This window comes from Punica granatum, chromosome 8 (genome assembly GCF_007655135.1).
Source record: "Punica granatum isolate Tunisia-2019 chromosome 8, ASM765513v2, whole genome shotgun sequence".
Taxonomy (NCBI): Eukaryota; Viridiplantae; Streptophyta; class Magnoliopsida; order Myrtales; family Lythraceae; genus Punica; species Punica granatum.
The window spans coordinates 26,881,549-26,907,778 of record NC_045134.1 but is presented as its reverse complement, the minus strand read 5'-3'; the positions used below and the strand labels follow the sequence as shown (position 1 = coordinate 26,907,778).

At 40.4% G+C, this 26,230-nt stretch overlaps 5 protein-coding genes across 6 annotated transcripts; 2 read left to right on the top strand and 3 right to left on the bottom strand.

The window, feature by feature from the left end:
• Nucleotides 1–129: 129 nt before the first annotated feature.
• On the bottom strand, nt 130–4,061 carry LOC116187557 (U3 small nucleolar ribonucleoprotein protein MPP10). Its single transcript, XM_031516331.1, has 13 exons — nt 3,106–4,061; nt 2,959–3,014; nt 2,685–2,814; nt 2,458–2,568; nt 2,224–2,361; nt 1,790–1,858; nt 1,661–1,702; nt 1,442–1,510; nt 1,161–1,232; nt 1,020–1,073; nt 787–928; nt 618–680; nt 130–540 (listed from the first exon to the last, which is right to left on the bottom strand). Exons 1-13 carry the CDS (start codon nt 3,832–3,834, stop codon nt 527–529), a joined length of 1,689 nt encoding a protein of 562 aa, XP_031372191.1. The 5' UTR covers nt 3,835–4,061; the 3' UTR covers nt 130–526.
• A 1,014-nt stretch (nt 4,062–5,075) lies between these two features.
• Nucleotides 5,076–7,410, bottom strand: LOC116187033. The gene is made up of 8 exons (XM_031515612.1): nt 6,751–7,410; nt 6,592–6,625; nt 6,272–6,496; nt 6,048–6,137; nt 5,900–5,965; nt 5,720–5,811; nt 5,573–5,620; nt 5,076–5,468 (listed from the first exon to the last, which is right to left on the bottom strand). The coding sequence occupies exons 1-8, from the start codon at nt 7,119–7,121 to the stop codon at nt 5,351–5,353; spliced, it is 1,044 nt and encodes a 347-aa protein (XP_031371472.1). The 5' UTR covers nt 7,122–7,410; the 3' UTR covers nt 5,076–5,350.
• Nucleotides 7,411–9,694: 2,284 nt separating this feature from the next.
• On the bottom strand, nt 9,695–12,039 carry LOC116215829. The gene is made up of 6 exons (XM_031551603.1): nt 11,645–12,039; nt 11,359–11,472; nt 11,126–11,206; nt 10,544–10,716; nt 10,336–10,432; nt 9,695–10,101 (listed from the first exon to the last, which is right to left on the bottom strand). The coding sequence occupies exons 1-6, from the start codon at nt 11,948–11,950 to the stop codon at nt 9,991–9,993; spliced, it is 882 nt and encodes a 293-aa protein (XP_031407463.1). The 5' UTR covers nt 11,951–12,039; the 3' UTR covers nt 9,695–9,990.
• A 6,188-nt stretch (nt 12,040–18,227) lies between these two features.
• LOC116188564 (probable BOI-related E3 ubiquitin-protein ligase 2) lies at nt 18,228–21,531 on the top strand. 2 transcript variants are annotated; one of them, XM_031518010.1, is made up of 4 exons: nt 18,228–18,504; nt 19,075–19,185; nt 20,294–20,394; nt 20,673–21,531. In XM_031518010.1, the coding sequence occupies exons 2-4, from the start codon at nt 19,080–19,082 to the stop codon at nt 21,207–21,209; spliced, it is 744 nt and encodes a 247-aa protein (XP_031373870.1). In that variant the 5' UTR covers nt 18,228–18,504; nt 19,075–19,079; the 3' UTR covers nt 21,210–21,531. The 2 variants fall into 2 exon arrangements, with proteins under 2 accessions (XP_031373870.1, XP_031373869.1); XM_031518009.1 differs by having other exon boundaries at nt 20,036–20,394.
• Nucleotides 21,532–22,886: 1,355 nt separating this feature from the next.
• Nucleotides 22,887–26,076, top strand: LOC116187750 (triose phosphate/phosphate translocator, non-green plastid, chloroplastic-like). The gene is made up of 9 exons (XM_031516674.1): nt 22,887–23,468; nt 23,966–24,088; nt 24,208–24,360; nt 24,619–24,704; nt 24,838–24,922; nt 25,095–25,214; nt 25,315–25,392; nt 25,519–25,648; nt 25,784–26,076. Exons 1-9 carry the CDS (start codon nt 23,055–23,057, stop codon nt 25,858–25,860), a joined length of 1,266 nt encoding a protein of 421 aa, XP_031372534.1. The 5' UTR covers nt 22,887–23,054; the 3' UTR covers nt 25,861–26,076.
• The last annotated feature ends 154 nt before the right edge of the window (nt 26,077–26,230 follow it).

Here is a 26,230-nt window from a genome sequence, read left to right as displayed (position 1 = left end):
CCATAGTCAAGAAGGCAGAGATCTGCCTTTTGTTATATGCAAGCACGATACAATTTGTGGGATCGTATGATATCAACCTATATGCAAATCTATTCATAATCGGTACTTTCACTTGGCTAAGCCAAGAAGTCAATCAAGCGACTTATAGCAACCAACTCATATGCAGGGTCAAAATTGTTGTATTCGATACATCCATGAACATTCTGATAACTATTTTAAGTACATTGAAGGCCATCGATGTGAGACTAGACTCGAGCAAAATGCTCGGTCTCTATAAATCTGCCTTTAACATAGCTTATGATGTATAACTCATTGAGATTGGATGTTTGAGCAAAAATCACATCAATTATGTACTCTTTCTAGCTCAACCATGAAAGCCCGAGTCTTTTCCCAACTGAGCAACTGCATAAACGGGGCTCCTGAGGAACCTTCTGTTTCATTTGCTCGGACTCCTCAAATCTTCCAACCTTCCCAGTTAAGAGGAGCTGATGCAAACCTTAAATTTCAGATGAACCATTGCAAAAGTTTAATCTTCATTACCTGCATTTGCACAGAAAGTTAGAAATGAGGATGCAATTAAGATATAGGGTAAGACATCATAAGTAATCAAGAAAGACCTTCGCTTCGCTTCAGCAATGGAGCGGTACTAGCCTTCCTTGCTGCTCTTTTTGCCGACTCAGCTGTTAACAAGGAACTAAGTTAGAAAAAGCTATAAATTGGACGAGTTGAAGAAAGTGAGACAGGCAAAGATAATAAAAAGCAGAAGAGGTTCCTCCTGTAAATTACCTTTGTACTTCCTTTTCTTGTTGGCTCTCCTCCTCTTCCTCTCTGCTTGTGTCAACTCTGCCTCATCTTTAATGTCACCTTTGCCAGCAAAAACCTCCTCGGGAGCCAACATGGCCGCATCCGAGACTGCCAAAGGTGCAATCTGCATGAACAAAGCCAAATATGTTAAGATTCTCGTACTCGACCACCAACAATCTTTTATAGTTTTAGGGCTAGTGGAGCAAATCTAACACCTCTTCCATTGCAAGAGCAGGGACATTAGTTTGGATGGACATGTCTTCTATTACCTGCTCAGAGGAAAAGAATAGATCAATAGAAGCAATAAGAAGATGAAGGTAATATATATGACTATTTAGAGCATGTATTGTACATACAGGTTTTGGAGCAAAATTGAAATGAGAGAGAGCGTCCAATTTTAAGCACAACCTCTTGAACAGCAATCCAGCCTGGGGAAAACATAGAAGTCAAAGAACAGCGAGATCCTTACTAATAATCTTCAGATGTGTAGAACAGGGCAAGTTAGTGCAATGTGACAGAGAACTTATGGAAAATCAGAAGCATATATTCGTAGCTTTCAGTGAAGGTGATACAGAATGCTTGCTGAAGAAAGGGATGGGGGAAGAAAAGGAAAGGGAAGGCAATTCAAAAACTGCACCTCTTTTTTCTGCTCATCATTGAATGACAATGGGGCAGCCACCGGATTTGTCTTCTGTGCATACTCTTCCTGAAACAGAGATAGTTTCATCAGTTGACGCATTTCAGCAGCAAATGTTTCCATCACATGTAGATTCCACATCCCATGCTATAGTCACCGTAAGGTGAAGAAAGGACGTGACGAATGTCGAGAGTAGTATAGCCAGATAAACAAACTAACCTCATAGATTTCAGCCAGACCCTTCTTGCTCTTGTTGTCATCCTATAAAAGTTGCAAGCAACTAGCATAAATAAGTTACTTCAAACCATTTTGACTATCAAAATAACAGAATTAAATGAATAGCCTTACCAGCTCTTTCAATTCTCTGGGTGCTTTAGCAGGTAAACTGGAAGGCTTCTGAACATCATCAAAATGCCCCTACAAGAACCATGGCATAGACTTCTTTTTATCAGCATTGAGAGGATTGGGGTTCCACAACATATTTTAACCAAAAAAAAAAATTGTACACCAAGGCTATAACTTAGGACACAGAGAGAGAGAGAGTACCAAGAAAAAAAAAAGAGAGAGAGATTATGATCGTGCTCTTTCTGAATGGAAGTTTATTTATGTTCGCGCTTCAGAGAGCAAAGAATGCTATAAAGAGCAGTTCCTATATAAATTACATTTACTATAAGCAAGGCCCTTGTCCAGTTCATCACAAACGTTTACTATCATTTGCATAAGGGAGAGTCCTTGTTGATATCATATAAGATCTTCAAGAATAAAGAGACCTAACATCTTACCTCGAGGATCCTTTTCCGGATCAACTCTTCAAGTGATGCAGTGACCTCCTCAGTTATAACCGGTGCAGGTCTAGCATTGTGCTCAAAATCTAGATCCACTTCCAGAGCACTGTTCTTCGGCCTTGTTGCAGCTGTGACCTATGCTCATAACCAAAACGCAGTCTTCCAAATAAACACTTGTTTCATGTGTATAACCATACCAAATGCCGATGTTTTACCACAGATTAGTTTTACCTCTCCTTGCATCGTCCATGCCTTCGGCTCCAAATTCGCCTTTTCCATTTGCTCTATTTCGGCTTTGAGGTCCAAAAGCTCCCTTTCATGGGTGGAGAGATTTTTCTTTTTCTGAGAATGACGATAACCAAGTCAGAATAGCTTCCATTAATGTAGTGCTATTCATCGACACTATAAACAGCATCACACGCATTTGGAGATTTAATCATGGAGCCCCAGTTCACTACCTTCTTTGCAGCCGCTCCATCATTATCATCATCTTCGTCATCAGTGCTAACATCTTCTTCCGACTCATTGATAACTTTGGGTTTTCTTTTGGAATCTTTCTTCTTTTTACCACCAAAAAAATCTTCATATCTACATTGGAAGATAATATGAATGAGAGAAAAAGCTACATCTCGATGATAGCAAGAGGAAATCACCCCGTAACTATTCGTCGCTGCTAAAATACACCAGCAAGTAACAGAAATATGTCCGTAAGAGATTAACCAACTATAGTACCTTGCCAACTTATCTGCGTCTTCATCATCTTCATCGGCAACACCAAATGCTCCAAGCTGACAAGTTCAATTTTTTAGATGAATACAGGCAAGGGCAAAAAAAAAAAACGGGGCGAAATGCATGAAAACCCAAAATTTCCATTCTCACCTCATCATCTTCATCCTCGTCCTCCTCTTCTTCATCCTCATCACTCTCATCCAAGTCCTTTCCTTTAGCTTTCTTTTCCTTCTTTTTGCTCTTGCCAGCATCTCCTAACCCGTATTCCCTTGACTCATCTTCCTTCAAATAGTCTTCCAATTCGTTGATCTTCAAGAAACCATCTTCAATCCCTCCGCCTCCCTTCCCTTCCTCCTCTTCGTCCTCCTCATCTCCCTCCCCATCCTCACTTCCACTCTCCTCACCATCCTCAACCCATCCCTTCTTTCCTCCTTCCTCCATTCCCTCCTCATCTTCTTCGTCCTCCTCGAATCCATCTGCATCCATATCCTCCAAGCCATCAAGATCCTCGCTTTCAATCTCTCCTGCAACCGACTTTTCCGAAACTTTTTGGCCTTCATCTGCAGACTTACTTTCCCCGAAAAATCTTGAAATTCCACCCGGATCCTTCTCGAACTGCCTCACCACCCTGCGCAGGCTCGATATCAGAGGCTGCGACTGGAGGTCAATCTGCTGCCAGATTTGCTCGGCATCAAAACCATCGATCAGTAGCTGCTCGAAAGGAGATTTCGGACAGAACGGCTTCAGAGACGAGAAGAGGTGGGACGACGCGGTTCGCGCTTCCTGAGAAAGCGAAGGATTAGGTGCAAGCCACGCCGGAGGTTCCGTGGACTTCAGTCGGTGTAGAATCTCCATGCCAGCTTGATTTGGAGTAGCCATAGACAGCGTACAATAGCAGCTTCCCTTAATTCCCAAACAAAACAATGGAACTTTTCTCCTGCATCACCATCAAGGGACCCCAACTGAAAGCAGAGCGCCGTCACCTCCTTCACTTCAGCCGGGCAATGGAGGTGCGGGCGGCCCAGAAGCGGAAGAAGTTACAGTCGCCGGTGAAGCAACGGAAGCTCTGCAGGGTTCAGGGAGAAGCAGCAGCTGAGCAGATAATGCTTGGAGGGTTTAAGGAAGACGAACACGGGCAATATGGGCCTTCAAAATGCCGAAAGACAGACAGGATATGGGCCAGATTGGCCTTGATCTGGCCCACCAAATAATTACGGGCCTTTTAAGATGGGTTTTATTTTCTTCTTAATTATCATGTAAAAGTGTGCGCAACTATATTATATATTCTTTCATACTTCCACCCTGATTTTAGTTTCGAATATGGAAAATGGAGATCGTCTCCACAAACCATATAGCCCCTTAGCTATCATTTTTCACAAAAGTTGTTGTCATAGAGTTTTTAGGACATAGAATAAAAACTCATACTTACCATAAATGTGTCAATCAAATTGAGAATGAATTATATGCTTGTATTTAAATGGTAAAAATTTTGCTAAATAAAGTTGTAATTTTAGAAAACTTACTTTATTTATTGGTTTTCATCCTATGCCCCGGAAAAACCCTTTCAAAAAAAGTTGCTGGCAAAATTTGAGAAAAAATATTATATAGTTATATCTCATATTGATATGATGAGAAAGAACTAATAAGATTTTTTAATAAAAAATAATTATGGTAATTATTCAAGTGATTATCATAAATTCTCATGATTTTTCATTTATTTGTTTTCATCGAAATTTTGTTTGTTGTTGCGCTTATAAGCCCCACTCAATCCGCAAAGAAAATGCTTCATCGTCCGATTCGCATGCCCACTCTCTCACATTAATTAATTGCCCTGGATTGTGTCAATAATTACAAATTACCACTCGTATCTATTCACAGCTTTTTTCGGAGGTTTGACTTCGGCACAAATAGCATTACTCGATCCGCAAGTTAGGAAACTGATTGTATGGTCGGCCCGTGTGGTCGACCACATTTTATAGAGTTTCTGTCGGGGCCAAGTACCCACCGGCGGGAAAAGATTGAGCAAACCGGTTAGTCGGTGGGTTAACTTGCTGGCGTTCAAAAGCACTTTGCAAAAAGTAGAAAAAAGATGTATCATTATTATTTGTGTTTTTGTGATCTTTGACCCGAACGTTTCCGAAGCACCTCGTGGCCAAAGATAAGTCGAAACTCGAACGACAATTAGCGTCACAAATCGACCTTAACGGAACAACTCGTCTGCTACTCCTATCTGCTTTATCGTGATTTCTTTCATTTGTTTTTCGGGTTACAAAAATATCGTGCTTTTTAACAAATATAATCACCGATTCCCTAATTTCTGTATCCTTCACTCGAGTGATGTAAAGAACCTCAAAGGTGAACTCAATCTCTCCGCGACCTGCAAGTCCATCCCGGGCTACCTTGCATATTGATAGGACTGGAGGAACCATCTTGCCAGCAGAGAATGCTTCAGCTTTATCACGAGAGCAAACACTCCGTAGCACGGGAGGTGCATCAATGCCACCGACAAGTACCTGAAGATCCCCGAAGAACAGAAAACATCTTAGAGGTTTTGCAAGAACCAGTCCAAGTTCAGGCCGAGAATTCAGGACATTCCTAGAGAAGGTAGGGGACGTACCATATTGGAGCGTATCGAGAAGACAAGTCGAGAAAAGGATAAGGCCACCTGTTAAATAAACAAGAAACTTTAGTGCAATGAATGAATTAACCAAGAACAGAATTGCTACTCAATCGAGAGACGACGAATGTGCTATTCAAATCTTACCAGATTGGAACACAGGCATGGAGAATCCACTGGAATATCACGAAGAAGACCGTCCATGAGAAGAAGTATGCAATCCGAAACAAAGGGAATCGCTGAAAGAGGAAAACATGTGGTCTGAGTTCAGCTTGTTTGTATCAGAAGGGGAGGGAAATGGATAAGAAGTTAATAACAGGACCTTACCAGGCAATTCAAAGCTGCATCGATTAGAAGTAGAACGACGTTGATGGTATGCATATTGATATCCAACTGCAAAATGTTCAAAGTTCCAGTTAGCGAAGCATTTAAGGAAATAGATATATTTCCGAACGGAGCACTTTGCGATGCTTACAAAGCTCAGGCGGTAGTGTTTCTCCATGAGAAACGGGACAATTATGAGCCAGAACACGCAGTCCGTGAGCACCACAGCTCCTGCATTCACCTGTTTTAGCCGAAAAACACCAAGAAATCACATACCAAAACAGGATAGCATTGCTAGCAAATCGCCATTGGCATTACCCGGAAACCTTAATCTATTTTCTCTGTGAAAAACTCCGCGAGGTCTAATGATCTTACCTGGAAAAGTATTTGAAGCGCGTATCCCCAGAATCCCGAAGTCTGTCGAGCTTGGTCTATATGCGGGTCTGGGGCTTTTGAAGAAATGGATTTTATGAAATTCTCTGCAGGTGTGGAAGCTGCAGATATTCCTCGTTCTGAATCAATCTCCACGTTATTGATCCTTTCGCCTCCTGCTGCATTGTGATTCTTGAAACATCCACGGACCGAGAGCAACAGACCGAGCTATACAACGGGAAAGCCATTAATGGAACAATGTGAGCAGGACAGGCATTACAATCATCGAGACGGAAGAAGAATAGAACAGACTGAGGAATTACCCCAAAGTAAATGGTGATCAATGTGCAAGTCCACCTGCTCGGAAAATGAAGAAAATGTTAAGCCATGAAGATACTCGAATAACTTCGGTTAAGCACTATTGTGTTGTAGCTATCAAGACAAACTTGTGAATAATGCGATTAGTATCCAAGAAATCTTACTGAGTGTAGTAGTAGTATATGCTCGGTCCATCAACCACAACTGCGGCGATGAGCATCAGCAGGAGTAGAGCGAAAGCAAGAGCCCGAAACCCGAGCAGCCAGGCTGGTTGGACCCCTTTCAGACACGGACTAAACGTCTCCTCATCGTACAAGATTTCTGCCTTCCCCTGCTCGGTTTCTCCGCCACCACGACTCCTCCTGCTGCAGAAAGGCTCGTACTTCCGGATGAGAATGGATGCGAGGAATACCGCGATAATGATCCAGACACCGCAGAGAAGGACCCTCCAGTTGAGCCAGTAGCTCCGGGCAGTCGTGTCGCTCGTAATGGATGGCTTCCAAGACTCCTCCGAGGAACCTGTGAGCAAACCCATCTCTTGAAGTTTACAATTCACACCCCCAGGAGCAAACAAAACAGAGCAGAGAGCTGAGCCAAAATGGTGACTTTATGAATGAGGATGTGAATGTCACACTGAATTAACAGGACGCCGTTGATGTCTGAAGAGCATGGAGATGTGAACGCAATTTGGATGTGAAATACAGAGCAAAGATGGAAAGGGTAGCACAGCAGCGTAAGTCTGAGCAAAGGAAAGTGCTGATTCTGTTCGGAGAAGATGAAAGAGCATAGAGAAGAGCTTTGAACCTTTCAGTCTAAGTTTCCTCTCTCTCCATGAAATATATATATATATATATATATATATGATATGTGTGTATGCATACATGTTATATACAGAAATAAAGCTGACACGGGGAAGGTGAAAAAGCAATGTGGTGAAAATGAAATGAAAGAAAGGAATTTAATTCCTGCTTTTCCTCTTTTTTGAATAGAACTTTTTTTTTTCTTTAGATTGTAAAATTGTTCTAAAGCAGAGGAAGTGATCTTGGTTTAGTGCATAAGGCGCACTCGATCCTCAGCAGTGAAATTTATGTGTCCCTTTATTTAGTTTTATTTTCTTTTTATATTACTCCGATTATTGACAAAAATCGAAAAAAGCATATGTTCATGTTGGTTACTAAACATGTCTAATTAGACTAAAATTTAGTTTTATTTTCTTTCAGCGTTACTTTGATTTTTGACAAAAATTGAAGAACGCATCTGTTCACATCGTTTACTGAACATGTCTAATTAGACTAAAATTCACGAAGAGTTATAGCCTTGATGAGTTCGTTGCGCCGAATGATATTTGTCCTGATTTGGTAATCAAAAGCTTTGATATAAATGATTGGTTATTGAAAGCACAAAAGCTTGATATTCATAATTATGGCTCTCGTTATTAGCTTCCTGTAGAAAAAGTTAGCCTACATGTCGGAGATGGCATGGCACTAGGCAGCTGCCATAACAGGGAATTGGAGACGGATTGGGATATTGAAACTACTGCAGATGGAGTCGATACTGGTTCCATTCACTTGTGACTAAAGACAAATCTTGAAATTTGGTTTAAAGAGGACGAAATTCAAGAGAGGTAAAAGAATAGTAAAATTAAAATGTCAAGTAAGATGAAATAAGATGATTTCATAGAAAAAAAATTGAAAAATTCAACATAATATATATATATATATATAAGAATTTTTGTAATATTTAGAAGTTCAAGTAAGCGATCGTACCACGCACACCCTAGATCCAACCTGATAGCAAATATATATGTGAAACAATTTAGTGCCCACTTTCTGAATTTTTTTTAATAAAAACAATTTTTCTGATATTAAAATGGGTGTGGATTGATCTCCAAGTAATTACTCAAACTTAACACGTTGTCACAGAAGCTATTTTATTTTATTTTTTAAAACTTTTTTTTCTCTCTGACGTGGACAACGACTGGTCATCTAAAGTAACCAAAGTGTAGGCCCACTAGAGAATCTCTTTAAGCTCAAAAATGAAAATTGTCATTACTATTTTTATTTTTATTTTTCAGCAGAAGAAATTATGTCCGTATATGTATTCATGTATGTCTCTTTCTCCGCACGCATCCTATTCCTTTCACTGCAAGCTATTCAGTTCTACAAGTAGAAGTTGGCGCAAGCTATTTATTACCATAAGGTCCATAACTAGCCAGCTAACAGACATTAACTCGGGATCGTGTCATTTGTCAAGAGATGTGCTTTATCAAAAGAAATGGTCGGGAACTTAGACAGAACGCTAGACGTTTGTGTCATGATATTGGTTGTGAAGACCTTGTCGAGCTTCTCGGTTTCCTACCAAAACACGGACAGAGTGGAAGTCAATGTCGTATTGCACTTTAGAACAGTTTCCCGACTTCCGACTGCGGAGGTTCGACGATCTCCTGGGCCACAAGGAAACGGGCTGATGTCAGATGACAGCATCTTTCTTTGGGCCGAAGCAAAGGTAGCCCAGTTTTAGTGCTGGCGCTTTCTCAAGGTGCAGCATGAATCAGAAACCCAGACATCACCCAAAAGGCATGAAATGAAATCTGACTACTCGGCAATCAGCATATACAGCATATGACATGAGGCTGGAAGAGAGATGAGTTAACGAGAGGAGAGATACCTGACATGTCTGATAACATTGACAGAACCGTCTTAAGAGAGAACCCGAATAGTCCAGTTTCGCTTCTCGATTGTGGAGCTGTTGAACCGATGACACTGCATACATATATATGCGGGTACCGGGAGAAAGGACTGAATCATATGCATCAAGAAATTCATTTTCCGTGTTCAATAGGGAGAGAGAGGCAGCGAAAATCACACGGTTTTGATGCTCCTCAGTTACGTCCCTTGATGTCCAAAACCAGAGTGTTGGGAACTCAGAAAAGATCAAAGAAAGCACGTCTCAAGTCATTCCGTCCCCATTTGAATTCGTGTTATTAGGATGCCTCATCGAGCGGGAGTCCCCCCCACGATCCCTTAGCAACGTTAATAGAAACTCGACTTCAAGAGACCTTATACGTCTTTAAACCAGTCATCAGAGGTAGAACTCCAGGACCGGAACTGAATGACGAATCAACACCAAAAATTTTGTCCACTACCATGAGAATTAACACAAGTTCTGCTCGAAGGACTCATCGAACAACATTCCTACTTACAATAGACACAGAAACCCGACTTCTGCCCTATCATTTGGCGGAATGGAGTGCTCTTCGTGAGATATTCTCATTGATTCTATATTTACGATGATAGATACGATATATACATGCTTAAAAATCACCAAATTACGGCTGCTTGTAATTCTACTAAAGCAACAACGCCCCACCGAAGCAATTTAATCTTCCTTATATGCTTAGGCTCTCAAAACGCATCAGAGTCATCTCCCAACGTGGAGAGGGAAAACGGGGCAATGGCCACATTGAATGTTGGAGCCTTTACTCTGTCGACATGTTTCATCTCGAACTCTCCTTCCTGCTCTCACAGATCATAAAATGTACCAAATTATGCACGGGTCAATTCCGAGGTTCTCAATGCCTTGGAACAAAAACCGCGTCGCCGCCTTTCGAAAACTAGACTTAGTTTCACACTAACAGGATCCAAGAAGAAGACAGATTTTCACCCGTATTACGTGAATGCAAGTTATCAACAAAGATTCTATTGTTTTGTGGTTAATATCTAGATATTTTCGAATTGACCCAAACTTACCATTCTGCCACTGGGTGTGGTCAGTGGGCACGCAGAGGAATACTCGAAGCCTGTCCTAGGAAGTATAACTGGTTGTTCACCGATGACTCCGGTTCCCCTGTAGCACAAATAGAAGAAATCGTATTACGTATATCTTCACTGCCTCCAGTACGAGGAGTATACATGAGACTTAAGAGGGAATACCGATGGCTTTTTTGGGTTAACTCACCATACATTCTCAGTTCTACCATTAGCATCAGTTATGATCCAATGTCTCCTAAGAAGTTGAACAGGGCGGTCCGAGTTGTTAGTAATCCTTATTCTGTAGGCGAAGAAGTATTGGCCCTTGGTAGGCTGACTGCGGTTCTCGATGTACACACTCTTAACTTGAACCCTGACACCCTGGAAACGAACTTCCAGATCGACAATCAGGCCAATAATTTTCAAATTCATCAGAAAAACAAAGGTGTGCTAACACCAACCCTATGAGCATTAAAACTTTAAAAACTTCCCCCGACATTCAAAATGTCATCATTCAACTATACACTGACCAGTCTCTGGAGGACGATTATGGGACAGTTGCGTAAACTTTCCCATCCTATAATACGAACCGAGGAATCTGGTTTTAGTTCTCAACACTGCCGACCATGAATTATAGGCTTTCTGGTAAACTTGTACCGGAGGAAACTGTGGAACATTTATTCATAGATGCACGTGCCACAAGAACTAGAAATCCTGGAGAGGGACCTAACGCGGATCCACTCATAAAAAAACTCGATTTTTACAGCACCTCAAATTTGATGTTACATACCGAGGTCGTTGCATCGCTTGAACATCTTAAAAGAGAGTGAGGCGCTATGTCTTTTAGCTCATTCCGATACTTCGCTGCGTCCTGTAACGGTTAACCCCAGTATATCAAAAAGCACAGTCAGAACCGGTCAGCCTGATTACAGCTTATCCAAGGCACAGATCATATGCTATAGTGCTGCATAAGAAAACAGGATGTTCTGAAAATTTGGATAAAACAATAAGAGAATTGAGTACCTCAAACCTCTCTTCGGCAACCGCCTCTTTCATCAGTCTCCGAAGCTGAAGAACCGGTTCCTCTTCCTCGAACAACTTCAGGGAATCGCGAAGTCTCGCAGCTTCTTCGTAATCCTGAAATCGCAACTACAGTTCAGCCTCTTTCTCAACCGTGGCATTCGATATGATTCACCACACTATCCAAAAGATTACAACTTCGGGACAAATCGAGCTCCAATAGGGCAATGGCGTGGCAGTAAAGAGAGAGAGAGAGAGAGAGAGACACGAGAACGGGACGCGGGCGTACCTCATCTTTGGCGGCGACCTCCATTTGCTGCTTCAGCAGGGCATAGGTCTGGTTCCTTGACAGGAACGAGCGCGGGTTCGAACTCGACACCGAACTCTGCCTTGACCTGGAGCTCTGGCTCTCACCGCCACTGCTGACATTCCTCTCCGGGGAAGAAGAGCAGGAGACGATCCTACAGCTCCTAGGGACATCCCGGCTACCTACCACCGGCTGTCTCCTCGAGCCGATGGCCTCTGCGCAGGCGCCCCTCTTCGATGAGGCCCCGGCGCCGATGTCCGTGAAAACTCTGAGGCTTAGGGAATGCATCTTCGCCGACCACTACTACTGAATTCTCTCTCCCGCCCCAATTAGAGGCAATCGCCCGCTGCGTCGCCGAACGATTTTTCCGGGGACACTTATCCCCAAAAAAGCCGTTTTATCCGTTACCGAGATGAAATTACCTTGAGGACCCTGAATGGTGGGATGGAGGGGCGAATATGCGAGGGTAATATTGGAATTGAGTTCGCCGCGCTGTCCCTGTCCACGAGTCTGAGCCACCCAAGCGGGAGGCTCTCAGCAGATATTCGCTTCGCGTGGAAGACAGGTGGACACGTGTCGTGTGGACCTCCCCGCTACCTCTAAATTCCATGTCTGCTGACGTGGAAGGAATCGCGGCTGAGGAATTTCCCAACCAAAAAAAAAAAAAGTGTTGTGGAGCCCAGAAATTCACGATATCTATTTAGTTAATTTTTTGGTCGTTGGCAAAAATAAATGCATACAGGCCGCGGTTCCCCTGCATATGCTCGAGTCTGGAGGCCCGTTTCGGTCGAACTTGGTAACCATTCATTGTAGCCAATATTTTTTCTTATTATCGTAAATGCTTCAATCGCGACCGCACTCGTACGAGTCTACTCTATTATCTTATTTGCAAATTAGCAATGATACAAGTCTCTTGATTCCTTATGATATGTTAGGCTTGAAAGCAAGCTGATCATGGTCTGTCTCACGAGAATCGCGGGCACTCAAGGCCGGCAATTAATCCTTTCGAGGGGAGTCGGGTATTTTAAAGGATGCATCTCTTGGACTTATGGGCTAGGACTACTTTGTTCACCCAAAAGCTCTCGTTGTCTCCGCTGAGTCCGAAACAATGCATGAAAAAGGCTCGTGAACGTGAAGTATTTTCTCAATGCACAAATGCTGTCGAAATGGGTATTCATTCAAATTCTCTTCATATTTTCAATTCATGCATTGCACGAAAGCAAAATTTTCAATCCACATTGTTGTAAGAAATCTTTTCGATCTTAATAAAAATCAAAAGAACTATAAAGCTTCGCTTGTATATTACAAAAAAAAAAATGTCAAACGAACTTTGTGACAATAAATTCATAAAATTACTAAATTCGTAAAACCTTTCAATCAAATTAATTTTTAGTTAAAATAAGATTTAGAATTTTAATGTCAAATTTTAAAATTCTTACGTTATTTAGATTCACATGTGTCGGTACATATTTGTTTACACTCTTTTTCTGCACTTCGCGGTAAATGCAGGACTAGGGGTATAAGTCTCACAAGATCAGTCCATACGAGGAGAATACCCCGCAATTGAAGCCCATCAAGCAACCCGACATATAGAAAAACGGCATCAATCACAAAACGGCTCCACACCACGTATCTTTATATTTATCTTTACTTAATCGCACACGCGCCTTACATATTTACTTTTTATGCACCATTTCCTTATTATGCAATAGCTTTCTCAAGCAATCCCATCAATTAGTTGTCATATCCTTCTACCCTACTTTGTTCCCAATCAAGGACGTTTTCATGAGCTAAGATTTTGGCCTCAAAACATCCTTTTTGGCTCCTAGTAGTCGAACGCAACATTTCATTCCACTTCCAGCTAACTCAACTGTGAAGCTATCCAAGTCATTCACGAGCCAATCTAGGCCATGAGCTTCACCTAGAGCCCGCTTCTAGCCGTCTCGACATCATTAGTGTTAGCACTTGTATTGGCAAGAATCCTAGCGGCCAAATCCTCGGAACACGTAATCATCTAACCATCATTGTCAACCATTCCAACGACATCTCTCCTAAACCCAGCTGCTAACTAAACCTATGGACTTTGGACCGTGGCACTACGCTCTAGCATGGTAAGGTCGGCTGGTGGTTTCGCTACTAATCCTCAGGATTGCACCCCGATACACTTGGCAACCCTAATCTCGTGAAAGATCCGCCAAATGCGTGTGCCGAAAGTGAGATTGCAAGATTCTGCGCAAAATAATGCTTTTCAAATTTAATCTTTAACTCTTCTTAAATTTTTTATATTAAAAAAGAATTCTTGCTAACTATCTAATGGAAACTTTATAAGAACCATATTTTCCTTAATTTAATTTAATATAATTTATTGCAACAATAAGATCCTCAGCTCATTCTGATCCCATTAACTTGATCATGATCATCACGAGGCCTAAGAAACTAGGACTTGTTTAGACCCATCCACTCAATCGTGCTGCTCGGTTGCCCCGACCCGATTTCGCTGCCATCCACGACCGCAAGACAGCATAGAAAGAGCAAAAGTATTAATCCCATCGCTGATTCACCCGCTAAAACTGAATCCTGACCCCTCTTCCTCATCAGTAGCGGGTTGGTGGATGGTGGCTCCACCAGCCCCCCTTCCCTAACTGGTCAGCATTATTGTTCTACCGATCAATGCTCCCCCGCCTACATCCCTAATTTAGCCCACCCAATATGAAAATGATAAGATATCAAGCGAGGACACAATCGCAAGACGCAATGCTTACATCCTTTAAGATCAGCGACAAGGCAACTGATTAAAATTAATGATTATATGTGTTATAGAATTTTTGTGCTAAAAATACCAAAAAATTCATGCAAAACAGCTAAGACGACGGCCATAATGTGATACGGGTATTTTTGTAGAAAAAATTTTCATTATTGTCGAGCTATATCTCAAATAATTTAGTGTGGTAAACTTACGCAATAATAAGCCCATTCCATAATCAGAAGCTCCGATTAATAGTTTACAATGACAAGTTCGATATTGCCGACTAAGGATACCGCCATGACTGCACAAGAAAGAATCAATGAGATAGATGGAATTTTATATAATATTCATGATGGGCCTTTTGCCCATCTGCCAGCATCTAGACTGGCTCTTTTCATTTAGTGGACAATGAGAAACTAATATATGAAATTTGAACCAGGAGTTTTAAGTCACAAATGACTTTTTCTTCTCGATGAATAAAATGGTGACTAGCAGTGATGACAACATTGCCACCTCCTGCTATGCAATGTTCAAGCTCTCGTGTTCAACCGCGAACATATTGAACAAACTGAACAACCAACGTAAGCACTGACCCCCTCAACGTAGCACCACCAATAATCTAGTATAGTATATAAAAGCCCCAAGCAGAAGCCAAAGAACCCACTCTAGCATATGTCCTCAAGGGATTCGAACTAGAGACCTCGGAGTCTCCAAGTTACATTAGAATGAGCTTGGAACCACTAGATTATTACCCCTGATGGTAAGTCACAAATGACTTAGCATATATGGGAGTATAACAAACGTACTAAGGACGTATACAATGAATTCATAAAATTCCTAGGACGAGTCGATAATTAAATTTGGTAATTCTTTTTTTTTAGAAATCTATGTAAGTATCTAGTTAACTAGTGTTCAATCCCGTGCGTTCATGGTTTTATGTTCATATATTTACATTTGTACGAGTAATAATTATCACAGTTTAAGATATTAGTTTACTTATTAGTAATATTCATCGAAAATAAAAATTCCCAACAATCAATTTTCAACATTAATTTTCAATAAAGTTGTATGAATGCTTTTGAATAGTTTAATTATAATTTTATAATCAACGTTCTTATTATGTCTTGTAAATTGATTTAATTTCTTTCACAATTTTAGTTTGGGTTATATATATATATATATATATATATATATATTCTTTTATATTATTTTTCAAATTTATAGAATCTTTTTTCTAGATAATGATTATTATTGTACAATATAATATCATATTTTTCAATTTATATAATCTTCTTTCATGGGTAAGAATTGTTACTGTTCTACATAATGAGATATTATATATACATATATATTTCTTATTATTTTAGAATTTATTAAAAAATACATTTCTATGATTCATAATTCTTATCTTTAATACGTTAAATTTTATTTTTAAATATGTTCGTACATATATATGTTTAATTCTCATGATAAAATTTACATATGCTTATTAATTTTAGTAAGAATATAAAAAGTTTTATATCAATTCCTATAAGATAGACTCAATTTTTATAATGTCACGTTAAGTTGATTGTTTATATACACTCATTACTCATGCATAATTAAGAAATTACAACTGAAATTTTCTCTTAATTGTATTTAGTAAGAGATTTACGAGCATTTAATTGCATTTATTAAATATTTCAATTATTATTCTTTGTTTTAATTTTAATTTCCATAATCTTTTAATTTTATATAATGAGTAGGAGATTCTGATATATTAATTGCATTTATTAAAAAAATTTAATTATTATTTTTTTTCATATTTTTAATATTTATTATGCACCTAATCTCGTTTATTGTGTACCCAAATAAATTTTAGTTATATAGGTAGATGTGGTTAAATTATTCCACACGATAACTTCTTGTTGGAAATTTTCCTTCCCGACATAAATTATGGAGGCTGGAAGAAAAGTATTAAAAAAAACTACAAGGATTCGCAGTTTTATACACACATATATACATATTTATTGAGGTCGTTTATTCATAAAAAAATGTTGAGGTCATTACTAAATTGTTCAATAAGGTATTAAATAAGGTATTAATTAGGATTGGTTCAACCAATTCGATACTCATTCTCCTTAAATAAGTTTTTGAGTTCGAGTTTTGTGAATGAATAAAATTTTTGATTGGGAGAGTTTTACCCCTTGGCATGCCGACTCTTGATTAGAACTGGATTAGTCGTGACGTGTTAAGTTTTCAGATATCAGAATACACATAAAGAAAAAAAATATCGAATAAGACTTTTTGCCATTTTAAATATATTTGAATTTCAGACAATTAAAATAACTTCGAAAATATAAAAATTTTAAGTCAAAGAGAAAAAATAAAATTTAATCAACTACGAAAGATTGCTTGGGAGGGGACTGATGAGGGCCTCATTGGAGGCCATGATCCCTCGACCGAGATCGTTTATGACCTCTAAGGCCATCGGTGGCTCGATTTATAGAGTGGTGGACACAGGTGAGGCTCTCAACCCCATAAATCATAGTTGAAACTGAGAAGGTCATCTCAAATTTTGAGAATGGGGGCCTCACCGATAAACACTAGCCCTATAAGGTCCGTGATGGCATCAGAGGCCTATTGTGACCTCAACCGAAGGGGCCACTACCCATGGAGATTGAGGCCTAACTCTCTCGATTTTAGGTCTCGATTTCTGACAATATGTGCTTTGCTAAGGGGTCACTATTCTTGCAATTAAGGTCCACAACGAAGCGGGAGACCACAATGCTTAGTCAAGAAGGACACCAGTGAGACCCCACTAGCCCTGTTCGTGACTAGCACTCTTTAAAAAAATATTGAATTATTTTTGAAATTTTGAGATTATTTTTTATTTTCAAAACCAAAATACATTTAAAAAGAAGAAAATGTATAATATTTTTTTTACTTATTTAAAATAATTTTTTTCTATTAAAAAAACTCACACTCCTTCTACAAAAAAATTGAAAAGTTAAATAAAAAAATACAGTAGTCCCCTTCGTTTGGAATCAATTCTTATATAAATTATTTGAATTCATTTCTTTTTATTTTAGTTCAATTAAATTTAATTATAAATGAATTATGTTGTTTGGAATATTCATGGATTTGATTTAAATGAATTGAATTTTATTGTTTGGAATGCATTTTAGAATAGAGTTAATTTATCTATAAAGGAATTTAATTTTAAATTAAGCTCGTAACAACGAATTGAAATTTTGGCCAAATCTTGTTAATTTCGACTCGATTTCAAATCTAACAAAATTTTTGCATTTTTGATCTAATTCTTATAACTTTTGTAATCCAAACGATAGAATTCAATTGACTTCTTATCAAATGAACTGAATTAAAGGGGTGGTCTAATGTCCATTGGCATGACCCCTAACTTGGAGATCGGGGAACGACTCTTTGGATTTTCAATCTTGATTTCTGATGTGTAGCCTCGCCTAGGGCCACCATCCCCGGCCTAAATCCTCGATAACTTCAGAGGCCACTGATGCTCACCAGGGGTGGTGGGCGACGGTGAGGCTCCTACATGCCCCTTCTTGCAGCAGTCACTTGTTTATCTTTTCATTTTTTTTCCTTTTCAATATTCGAGATTATTTTTATTTTCTAAAATAAAAGGCATCAAAAATAAAAATAGAGAAAAAGGTCTTGTTACAACATTTTGAAAATCTAAATTCGCTCGTTTAGACAAAAATATCAGCGAAGGAAAAATCGTAACTGTGAAAATACTTATAGGAAGGAGATTAAATTAGAAAGGGAAAAAAAAATGAAAAAGGGTGAAGTGATGAAGGCAGTGATGGAACAGAACGACAATACCAACACCAACACCAACTCCAACTCCAACTGGTCCTCCGTACAAATGGAATCATCCCTTTCCCCTTCCCCTCCTTCCTCCTCCTCCTCCTCCTCCTCCTCACCTCCCTACCCACTTTTCCCATCACCTCCATCATCGCCATCGCCACTATCATCTCCCGTCGTCCTCCCTTCGCTGATCGCCGTCCGAGTCTTCTCCTGAAACTCCTCAGATCCGGCGCCGATTTGCTCGATCGGGCCCCTCGATCGGTCGTCCTTCCAGGTACAGCTACACCTTTCAGTTTCCGATCCATGGGCTGGAGTTACAACTGTTCCTTGGTCCTTGCTTCTTCGGAGTCTTTTGCGTTGCGGTTGGGATTTGTTTGTTTCGCTTTCACCCCCGTTTCCCTCGATTTCTGGTGCAATTTATTGCTGCCAGCGGTTCACTGCTAACCCGAGTCTGCGGTTACGTATTGATTGGATCAGAGGTTACACATTCAAGGCGTTTCTACTCCTCTTTCCCCTTGAATCAAGCGTGATTGGTAAACCTTCCGTTGAGGCTTGGATTGAACTCTACAGGTTCCGATAAGCCTGCACTGCGACGATCGCATATCTGCATTCTGATTTTACTTGAATCGGCTTCGATCGTTGTATGTGGTCAATTAGGCCGAGTTCACTGCCCTGAATATGATGATGCTACAAATCTCATCTTATGTCTTATCTTGTTGTTCGCTTCCATTTCGTCAATGATTCATCTCTGCATTGTCTTGATCCTGTCATGTGTTGAGTGTTCACATATCGTGCTTTTCAGGCTCGTCCACTGACCTATTGTTGTGCCTAATGTTCCTTTCAGGAGTAATGTTTGGAGGCGATTCAAGCAACCCTGGCTTTCCTCTCTTGCTTGGGGATAGCCAGTTCCAGTATGACGCTAATGTGATGCCTCAGCTGCAGTTGTTCGGTGACTGTGAGTTCAAATGAGAACTTATGCTCATCTTTTTTTCCTAAGAAATTTTGTGTGATATCTAAGCTTCCAAATTTCTCTCGCACTGTTCAGATTTAGTTGGTGAATGCCCTCGATGGTGGTCTATCATGTTGATAATATGTCTTGCAATCAGCATACTTTTTTCGCTTCCTGAACTTAAATTTTTCTCCGTGCAACTTAGTTCTCTCTGTGCTTCTGAGATTACTTGGGGGAGGACTGGAGCAGATTGTTTTGTGAATCCTGGCGTGTTATGTACGAGAAAAACTGACTTTATCATGTCATGTCATTTTTTGGGAATTCGAGAAGCTCTTTTGTGGCTACTGCCTTGATGTTAAACTTCTTCGGAGACACTGAGTTAATTCACATGTTCTTGTGCACGTAATCGTTGAGCTGTTGGTTATAACTAGCCACAGGGAACATTCTCTTTTCGAATTTTCTGCGTATAACGGACGATATGCTTCTGTATTTCTTACTTAAAGCGCCATAGGAGTACTAGCTGTCCTTCATTCACTCCTTTGGTAGACCTTGCACTCCATATGTCATGTACCTATTCTTACTCATGGATCGATAGAAAACCTCCTCATTATTTTGTTATTTTGATGGATATGGTCATACATAATATCCAGTTCTGCTGCCAAATTTTACACTTGCCCTTTGCTTGTGGAATTTCCTAAGCCTTAGTGATCAACTTGAACTCTAATATGTCCCCGCACTCTCCATCTTAATTTTTGGCATTTACATCTTTCCAATTTGTTGTCTATCGTATTTCATATCCTTTTATTTCCTTATTTCTTTAATTGTTTCACAAACTAGCATTTGCATTTTGTTACAGATACAGTTGGAGGTAATGTTGGTCATTTAAACTACTTAGGCAAGAATCACACAGTTAATATTGGCCAGCCAGCTAAAAGATTTAAGGAGGCAGAACCTATTTCTAGACAGCGAAATCTTATAAACCAGAGTGATAAACTTTTTCAACATGAAGCTGGTAACTCTGGGAGCATTTTCAATCCACAGCCCGTGTCAACAGGGCTGAAACTTGCATATGAGGAAGATGAGCATAACTCCTCCATTTCCTCTGTCAGCGAAGGCATGACTGCTACACTCCCCACTATTCTGTCTCTCAACAATAACTTCAAGAGCGAGATGGATCGACAGAAAGAGGAACTTGATCAGTATATCAGATTACAGGTACTTATGCCTTCTGGATTTGCTTTGTATCGTAACTCATGTTTCTGGGATCAGTTTTACTCTAATGATAAACAATTTCAGAGTGTTTCGTCCCCTCTCGTTTAGTTTCAATCTTAATCGGAGTAGATTTACTCATATATAATAGCACTCCAGTTTTGCAGTGGCTATTAGATTCTTGTTGCTCGATCAACCAAACCTTACATTGCTTTGTTTCTGATGCACACGGTTCTTCCATCTGGTTTGACTGCTCATGGAACCATTTCATTGTTATGTATCAGGAAGAAGGCATCGTAAAGGGTGTGAGGGAACTCCAGAGAAGGCACACTGCATCATTGTTGAGCGCGATAGAGAAAGGGGTAGGCAAGAAGTTACATGAGAAGGACCTCGAAATTGAGAACATGAACCGCAAGAACAAGGAACTAGAGGAAAGAGTCAAGCAGGTTACGATGGAGGTCCAGTCTTGGCACTACAGGGCAAAGTACAATGAGTCTGTAATCAACGTTTTGAAGAACAACTTGCAACAGGTGGCGGCACAGGGCGCAATGAACAGTAAAGAAGGGTGTGGGGACAGCGAGGTTGATGATGCTGCCTCATATGTCAATAGGAACCCTCTTAACTTAATGGACGGTTCGGGGACTTCGGTTTCCGGGAAGACAAACAAGATGAGCTGCAGAGCATGCAAGGTGAAGGAGGTGTCTGTTTTGTTCTTGCCCTGTAGACACCTATGTTTGTGCAAAGACTGTGAAGGGTTCATCGATCTCTGCCCCGTCTGTCAGGTAATGAAGACTGCAAGTGTCCAGGTATACCTGTCTTGAAATTGCGTCGCAGCCGCCTTACAAGGCAATAAAGATACTAGGCACTTGTGCTCTTCATTGCCTTTCTGTGTCGAGTCATACTATCAAAAAATGAAGATATTGCATGTCCATCATCGTGTGCTCCTATTTATAACTAGTGAATCGGGTTTTTGCCTGGTTAATGAGAAAATCCTTTCTTCTTTGACCTTGCCATTTCTCGTTGATTTGAGTTTCTGGTTAAATTTGAGATTTCGATTCATTCCATTACTGTAAAGATTTTGCTCCTTTCCACTTCTTGGCGCAAGAACGCTTTCCTGGGTTAAAAATTGAAAGTTCATTTAAAGTCAAAATTACGGCACTCACATTATCTTCCTTTTTCCCGTTCATGAGGCATGAAAGTAAGACATTCGTGTGACTACTGCTACTTTGACTATCTTTCATTGATTCGAGTAAGCTTGTTCGGGCTTTGGATTCATTTCATCACTTCATTTATCCTCATCGAGTGGGAATATACCGTGCTTGTTTCATCTTTTTCCCAATTCACATGGCATCAAAGATAACACATCTGTAGAGCTACTTTCTTCCTTAGACAATTTTCACCTGGCATGTAATTTCATTTGCTAGTAAGAGATCGGGATGGGCAAATATTGTGATATGGGACGTCTTGCTGTTGCTGATGAGATTAGAATACAAAACACAGGATCTATGTTGTTTCGGTGCCGAGCCCGTGGTCCAGAGCAAGTAGGCAGGCAACTAGCAGTCTCTTTTGGGTTGGTGCTGCTGAAAGCTCTTTGTTCCCTTTCAGGTTTGACCCTTCCGGTCCACTTGAGTCACTCCTTCGGTTGCAATACATATACAGTTTGGGGGGGAAAAAAAGCTATGAATATTTGTTGGAATGAATGAATGAATTAATATGGCAAGAGAAATGTCCCATTCACCTCTTACCGACAATTCCACTCCCATACCAAATTTTGTTGAACAATGTGAGAAAAAAGAGATCGTTAGATGTGGTACTTGTAAGGTATAGCCCACCACATGGATAAAATCCAATTATGTCGTGCTTACACGATAAAATAATAGATGATTCTTTTCAATTCACACATAAATATCGAACCTCATTCATCTCATTCATTTTCAGTTAAAAGCTTTTCTATCTGCGTTGAGGAGTGATAAACCCAATTGCATCTGTAATTCTTCGACTCCATAAAAGCGTTAACGATGACTGAAGACAGAACAAAAACATATTTTTTTGGTAAAGGCAAAAGGGACTTGAACTAATAAATGCCAAAAAATCTAACGTCTTTCTCAAAGAAACATATCCTCCTAGAATATCCGATAATTCCAATCCCAGCTTTTCATCTTTTATTACAAGAAAAATGCAAATTAAATATATCGAAAAATATTTAGTGCAATCTTCATTTGATTGAATCAAATGATTTCAAATTCGATATTCGTTGTTGTGAGATTATAACTCATACCTCTCGTGATCTCAGACTTTATTTGCAGTAACGTAGCAACTTAAAATCTAGTGAAGTCATCTCAAAGACAGAGACAAAACCAAGCCGACTTGAATGAGAAATTTGGGGGAAAGAACGATTCAGTGCGTGATGCAGATATGAGCAGCCTCACCTAACGTAACTATTAACCATTCAGCAAAAGAAAACGTTACTATCAACATGTGCATAAATAAATAACATCGATCGATTCACCAACCTCGCTTTCGCTTCGCTTCGCCTCGCCTGCCTTTGCCTCCTCCCATCGGCGGAGTCTCCCACGCTTCCTTTCCTTCTCTCTCTCTCTCTCTCCTTTTCTGTCTCGCTGTCTGTGTCGGAGCTCTGAGTGTGTATTCGTCGTCAGATCTCGAAGATGCAGAGCTCGGCCTTCGCTCTCTCCCCTTCCCTCCCCTCCTTCCACAGGTCCCCCTCCCTCAGGACCCGTCTCACTTGCCGCGCCCTCGCCCCCGCATTCAAGTTCGATCCCATCCGCATCTCCGCCTCCTCCAAGCTGCCCTCCAGCTCCGATGCCGTCTCCGGCCTCTCCGGCTCCGCTCTCCCCTGCCGCTCCTGGTCCCTGTCCTCTTCCAAGCTCAGGCCTTGGAGCGGCGTCCAGCATTTCGGCTCCGATCCGCAGCCGGACCGTTTCGAGGTCAGAGCTGCCTCGGTGCCTGAAACGGCTGGCGAGGGTGAGAAGTCGGGCAGCTTGATGAAGACGTTGCAGCTCGGGATGTTGTTTGGCCTCTGGTATCTCTTCAATATCTACTTCAACATCTACAACAAGCAGGTTCGCCACAGGCTCTGCTTCTCCTCCTCCTTGTGCTTTCTGCTTTGGAATATGCCAATTTGTCGTTGTATAGGGTTGGCTGCATTATAGGATCTAATTCGTTCATTTGGTGAATTATTAATCTACTGCAATGCAAAACGGTATTTTTGAATCATAATTTCATTTTCCCGTGTTTTTATTTGTGATTGATAATTTGATGGAAATTGCATTATGCATTCATCGCGCTGTGGATTGTCCCGGCCCGATATGATTATCTGAGCACGTTTAGTTTGCGGAACTTATTGGATTGTCAAAGCAAGTGGAACCAGCCGAATCTATGAGCTGACAAATTGGGCGCCATCGGCGATTCTCGAGTTTCTTGTTAGCCCATTTGATAGAATTATTAGCATGATGTTTGCCAGATGTGGATTTTATCAAGTTGCATTTTACGATTAGAAAAATCAGTACTGAAATTATCAGTATGGCAATATTAGATCTGACGGCGACATTCGTTGCAGGTTTTGAAGGCCTTCCATTATCCAGCAACTGTTACTTTGGTTCAGTTTGCAGTAGGTTCAGTGCTTGTCCTCTTCATGTGGATTACCAATCTCTACAAAAGACCGAAAGTCAGCAGGTCCCAGGTAAATCTTTCTCTAGCCAGAGAACTGATGTTTGTAGTATTTCAAGTTCCGGCCCAGGTCCTTTTATCTTTGTTTCTTTTGATCTATTCTAATTGCTGTCATGACTGTTGTTATGGCAGCTGATGGCAATTGTGCCACTAGCGGTGGTGCACACTTTAGGTAACCTTTTCACCAACATGAGTCTCGGGAAAGTGGCTGTTTCATTCACTCACACGATCAAGGCTATGGAGCCCTTCTTCTCTGTTGTTCTGTCTGTAATGTTCCTAGGGGAGGTGCGTGGTTTTTATAGCTCTGAAATTTGCTTCTTTCTGATTTGTCACTTGGTATCTTGATCGAGAATAATCCAGTGAACCATATTATTATCAAGCTGAACCAACCGAATAAAACTGCATGACTAGCTTTTTTGCAACTATAATATCATATAAAATTTCATTGCATGTGATTGTGGGTTTCTCACTGCAATTGTTACTTAGGCTGGAGTTGTGTTCTTAGTTGGAATATGTTGAGTACGCATCTCTTGTATCCTGCAGATGCCCACTCCCTGGGTCGTCGGTTCCCTTATTCCGATTGTTGGAGGAGTTGCTCTAGCATCAGTCACAGAGGCCTCTTTTAACTGGTGAGAGATTTCAAACTAAAAGCAAAATAAGATCCTCAGGGGACTAGCTACGGTTCCTCTGACATTTTCCTAACACCAAGCGCAGTTGAGTTTTATACATATTTCTTATGTCTGACTTGGCTGTTTTTTTAAGGGCTGGATTCTGGAGTGCCATGGCTTCAAATCTGTCAAATCAATCCCGTAATGTTCTCAGCAAAAAAGTCATGGTTAATAAAGAGGTAATCTAGAGTTCACAATCTCAACCTCCGAGATTCTAATTTGTTGTATTTTCCCATGTTGTACTCTATAGCATGCAGCGTTAGCTAGTATATTGCTAGTAATAATTCCTCCATTGCAATTTACACATTTGTATATTCTGTCTCGAGTCTTCACACAGTTGGTTCTTGGCAGGAATCCATTGACAACATAACTCTATTCTCTATAATAACTATGATGTCCTTCATTCTTCTGTTCCCTGTGACCTGCTATCTGGAAGGTGTCAAGTTTTCTCCAGCATACTTCAAGTTAGCTGTGAGTGTCGCCTGACTTCAAATAACGTGGAAAAGGACTTCTCAATTGTTTATGGTTTCTCTTATTGATCAAGATTGAATTTTGTCATATTGCATAACAGGCGGAGCAAGGTATGAATGTCAAACAAGTATTGACCAGGTCCTTAGTTGCGGCGCTGTGCTTCCATGCTTATCAGCAGGTAACTCAGCAGAAATCTTATTGACCATCTTGTCAATTGATGTTCTTTAGATGATATTCCATCTGCCGCAAAATAAGGCAATTTGTTTCCTGATATGCTGACTTTTATGTGTGGAATGGCGCACAGGTCTCTTACATGATATTACAGAGAGTATCTCCTGTCACTCACTCTGTTGGTAACTGCGTGAAGCGGGTTGTGGTGATTGTCAGCTCCGTTATCTTCTTCCAGACACCCGTTTCCCCCATCAACTCTCTCGGTAAATATTAACTGGACTCAGCCTGAAGTTTACTTTAGTGCCCTGACAGATTTAAATTTACTATAGTCTTCAATTTAATTCAGTGCGCAAGTACCACTGCTTTTAATTGGTGTTTGGCTCCTCTGCATGATGCAGGTACTGGCATTGCCCTCGCTGGAGTGTTCTTGTACTCGAGGGTGAAACGTATTAAGACGAAGCCGAAGACAGCTTAAGAGTTCTCATGGAGAAATTTTTTTCGGGTAGATTGTGATATTAGATGTTATATTCATCCCAAAAATCAAGACACGTTAATGCCTTAGGCCTAGTGAGCTCATTAGTTCTTCACTTATCGCATTCTTATCCATCATTGCAATGTTACATTCCCTGAACCATTTTGTTCGTCTATGGTTGCTAAACAAATTTTATCAATATGCGTCCATTGTCATTAATTTGAGAATGCAATAGGATGAAATATGAGATTGCCTTGTAGGATAACAACACGGTCTCGTGAATATTTTTGAACCTGAAGATGTTTTTTCTCGTCTAAGGTCGAGTGAATCGCCAAGTTTCTCGATATTCTTCTTGCCTCTACGTTCATCAACA

What these genes read in the sequence shown, in the direction of transcription:
- LOC116188564 (XM_031518009.1), top strand. Translation starts at nt 19,080, where the DNA reads ATGTTTGGAGGCGATTCAAGCAACCCTGGCTTTCCTCTCTTGCTTGGG. An exon ending in GCTGCAGTTGTTCGGTGACT is followed by an intron (nt 19,186 to 20,035) that starts GTGAGTTCAAAT and finishes ATTTTGTTACAG; the next exon opens with ATACAGTTGGAGGTAATGTT. An exon ending in ATCAGTATATCAGATTACAG is followed by an intron (nt 20,395 to 20,672) that starts GTACTTATGCCT and finishes GTTATGTATCAG; the next exon opens with GAAGAAGGCATCGTAAAGGG.
- LOC116187033 (XM_031515612.1), bottom strand. Translation starts at nt 7,121, where the DNA reads ATGGGTTTGCTCACAGGTTCCTCGGAGGAGTCTTGGAAGCCATCCATT. An exon ending in ATATACTACTACTACACTCA is followed by an intron (nt 6,626 to 6,750) that starts GTAAGATTTCTT and finishes TTTTCCGAGCAG; the next exon opens with GTGGACTTGCACATTGATCA. An exon ending in TGATCACCATTTACTTTGGG is followed by an intron (nt 6,497 to 6,591) that starts GTAATTCCTCAG and finishes CCCGTTGTATAG; the next exon opens with CTCGGTCTGTTGCTCTCGGT.
- LOC116187557 (XM_031516331.1), bottom strand. Translation starts at nt 3,834, where the DNA reads ATGGCTACTCCAAATCAAGCTGGCATGGAGATTCTACACCGACTGAAG. An exon ending in TCCGGAAAAGGATCCTCGAG is followed by an intron (nt 1,859 to 2,223) that starts GTAAGATGTTAG and finishes TGGTTCTTGTAG; the next exon opens with GGGCATTTTGATGATGTTCA. An exon ending in CCAGAGAATTGAAAGAGCTG is followed by an intron (nt 1,703 to 1,789) that starts GTAAGGCTATTC and finishes CAACTTTTATAG; the next exon opens with GATGACAACAAGAGCAAGAA.
- LOC116187750 (XM_031516674.1), top strand. Translation starts at nt 23,055, where the DNA reads ATGCAGAGCTCGGCCTTCGCTCTCTCCCCTTCCCTCCCCTCCTTCCAC. An exon ending in AAGTCATGGTTAATAAAGAG is followed by an intron (nt 24,923 to 25,094) that starts GTAATCTAGAGT and finishes GGTTCTTGGCAG; the next exon opens with GAATCCATTGACAACATAAC. An exon ending in TTCCCCCATCAACTCTCTCG is followed by an intron (nt 25,649 to 25,783) that starts GTAAATATTAAC and finishes TGCATGATGCAG; the next exon opens with GTACTGGCATTGCCCTCGCT.
- LOC116215829 (XM_031551603.1), bottom strand. Translation starts at nt 11,950, where the DNA reads ATGCATTCCCTAAGCCTCAGAGTTTTCACGGACATCGGCGCCGGGGCC. An exon ending in TTGCCGAAGAGAGGTTTGAG is followed by an intron (nt 11,207 to 11,358) that starts GTACTCAATTCT and finishes TAACCGTTACAG; the next exon opens with GACGCAGCGAAGTATCGGAA. An exon ending in CCACACCCAGTGGCAGAATG is followed by an intron (nt 10,102 to 10,335) that starts GTAAGTTTGGGT and finishes CTGTGAGAGCAG; the next exon opens with GAAGGAGAGTTCGAGATGAA.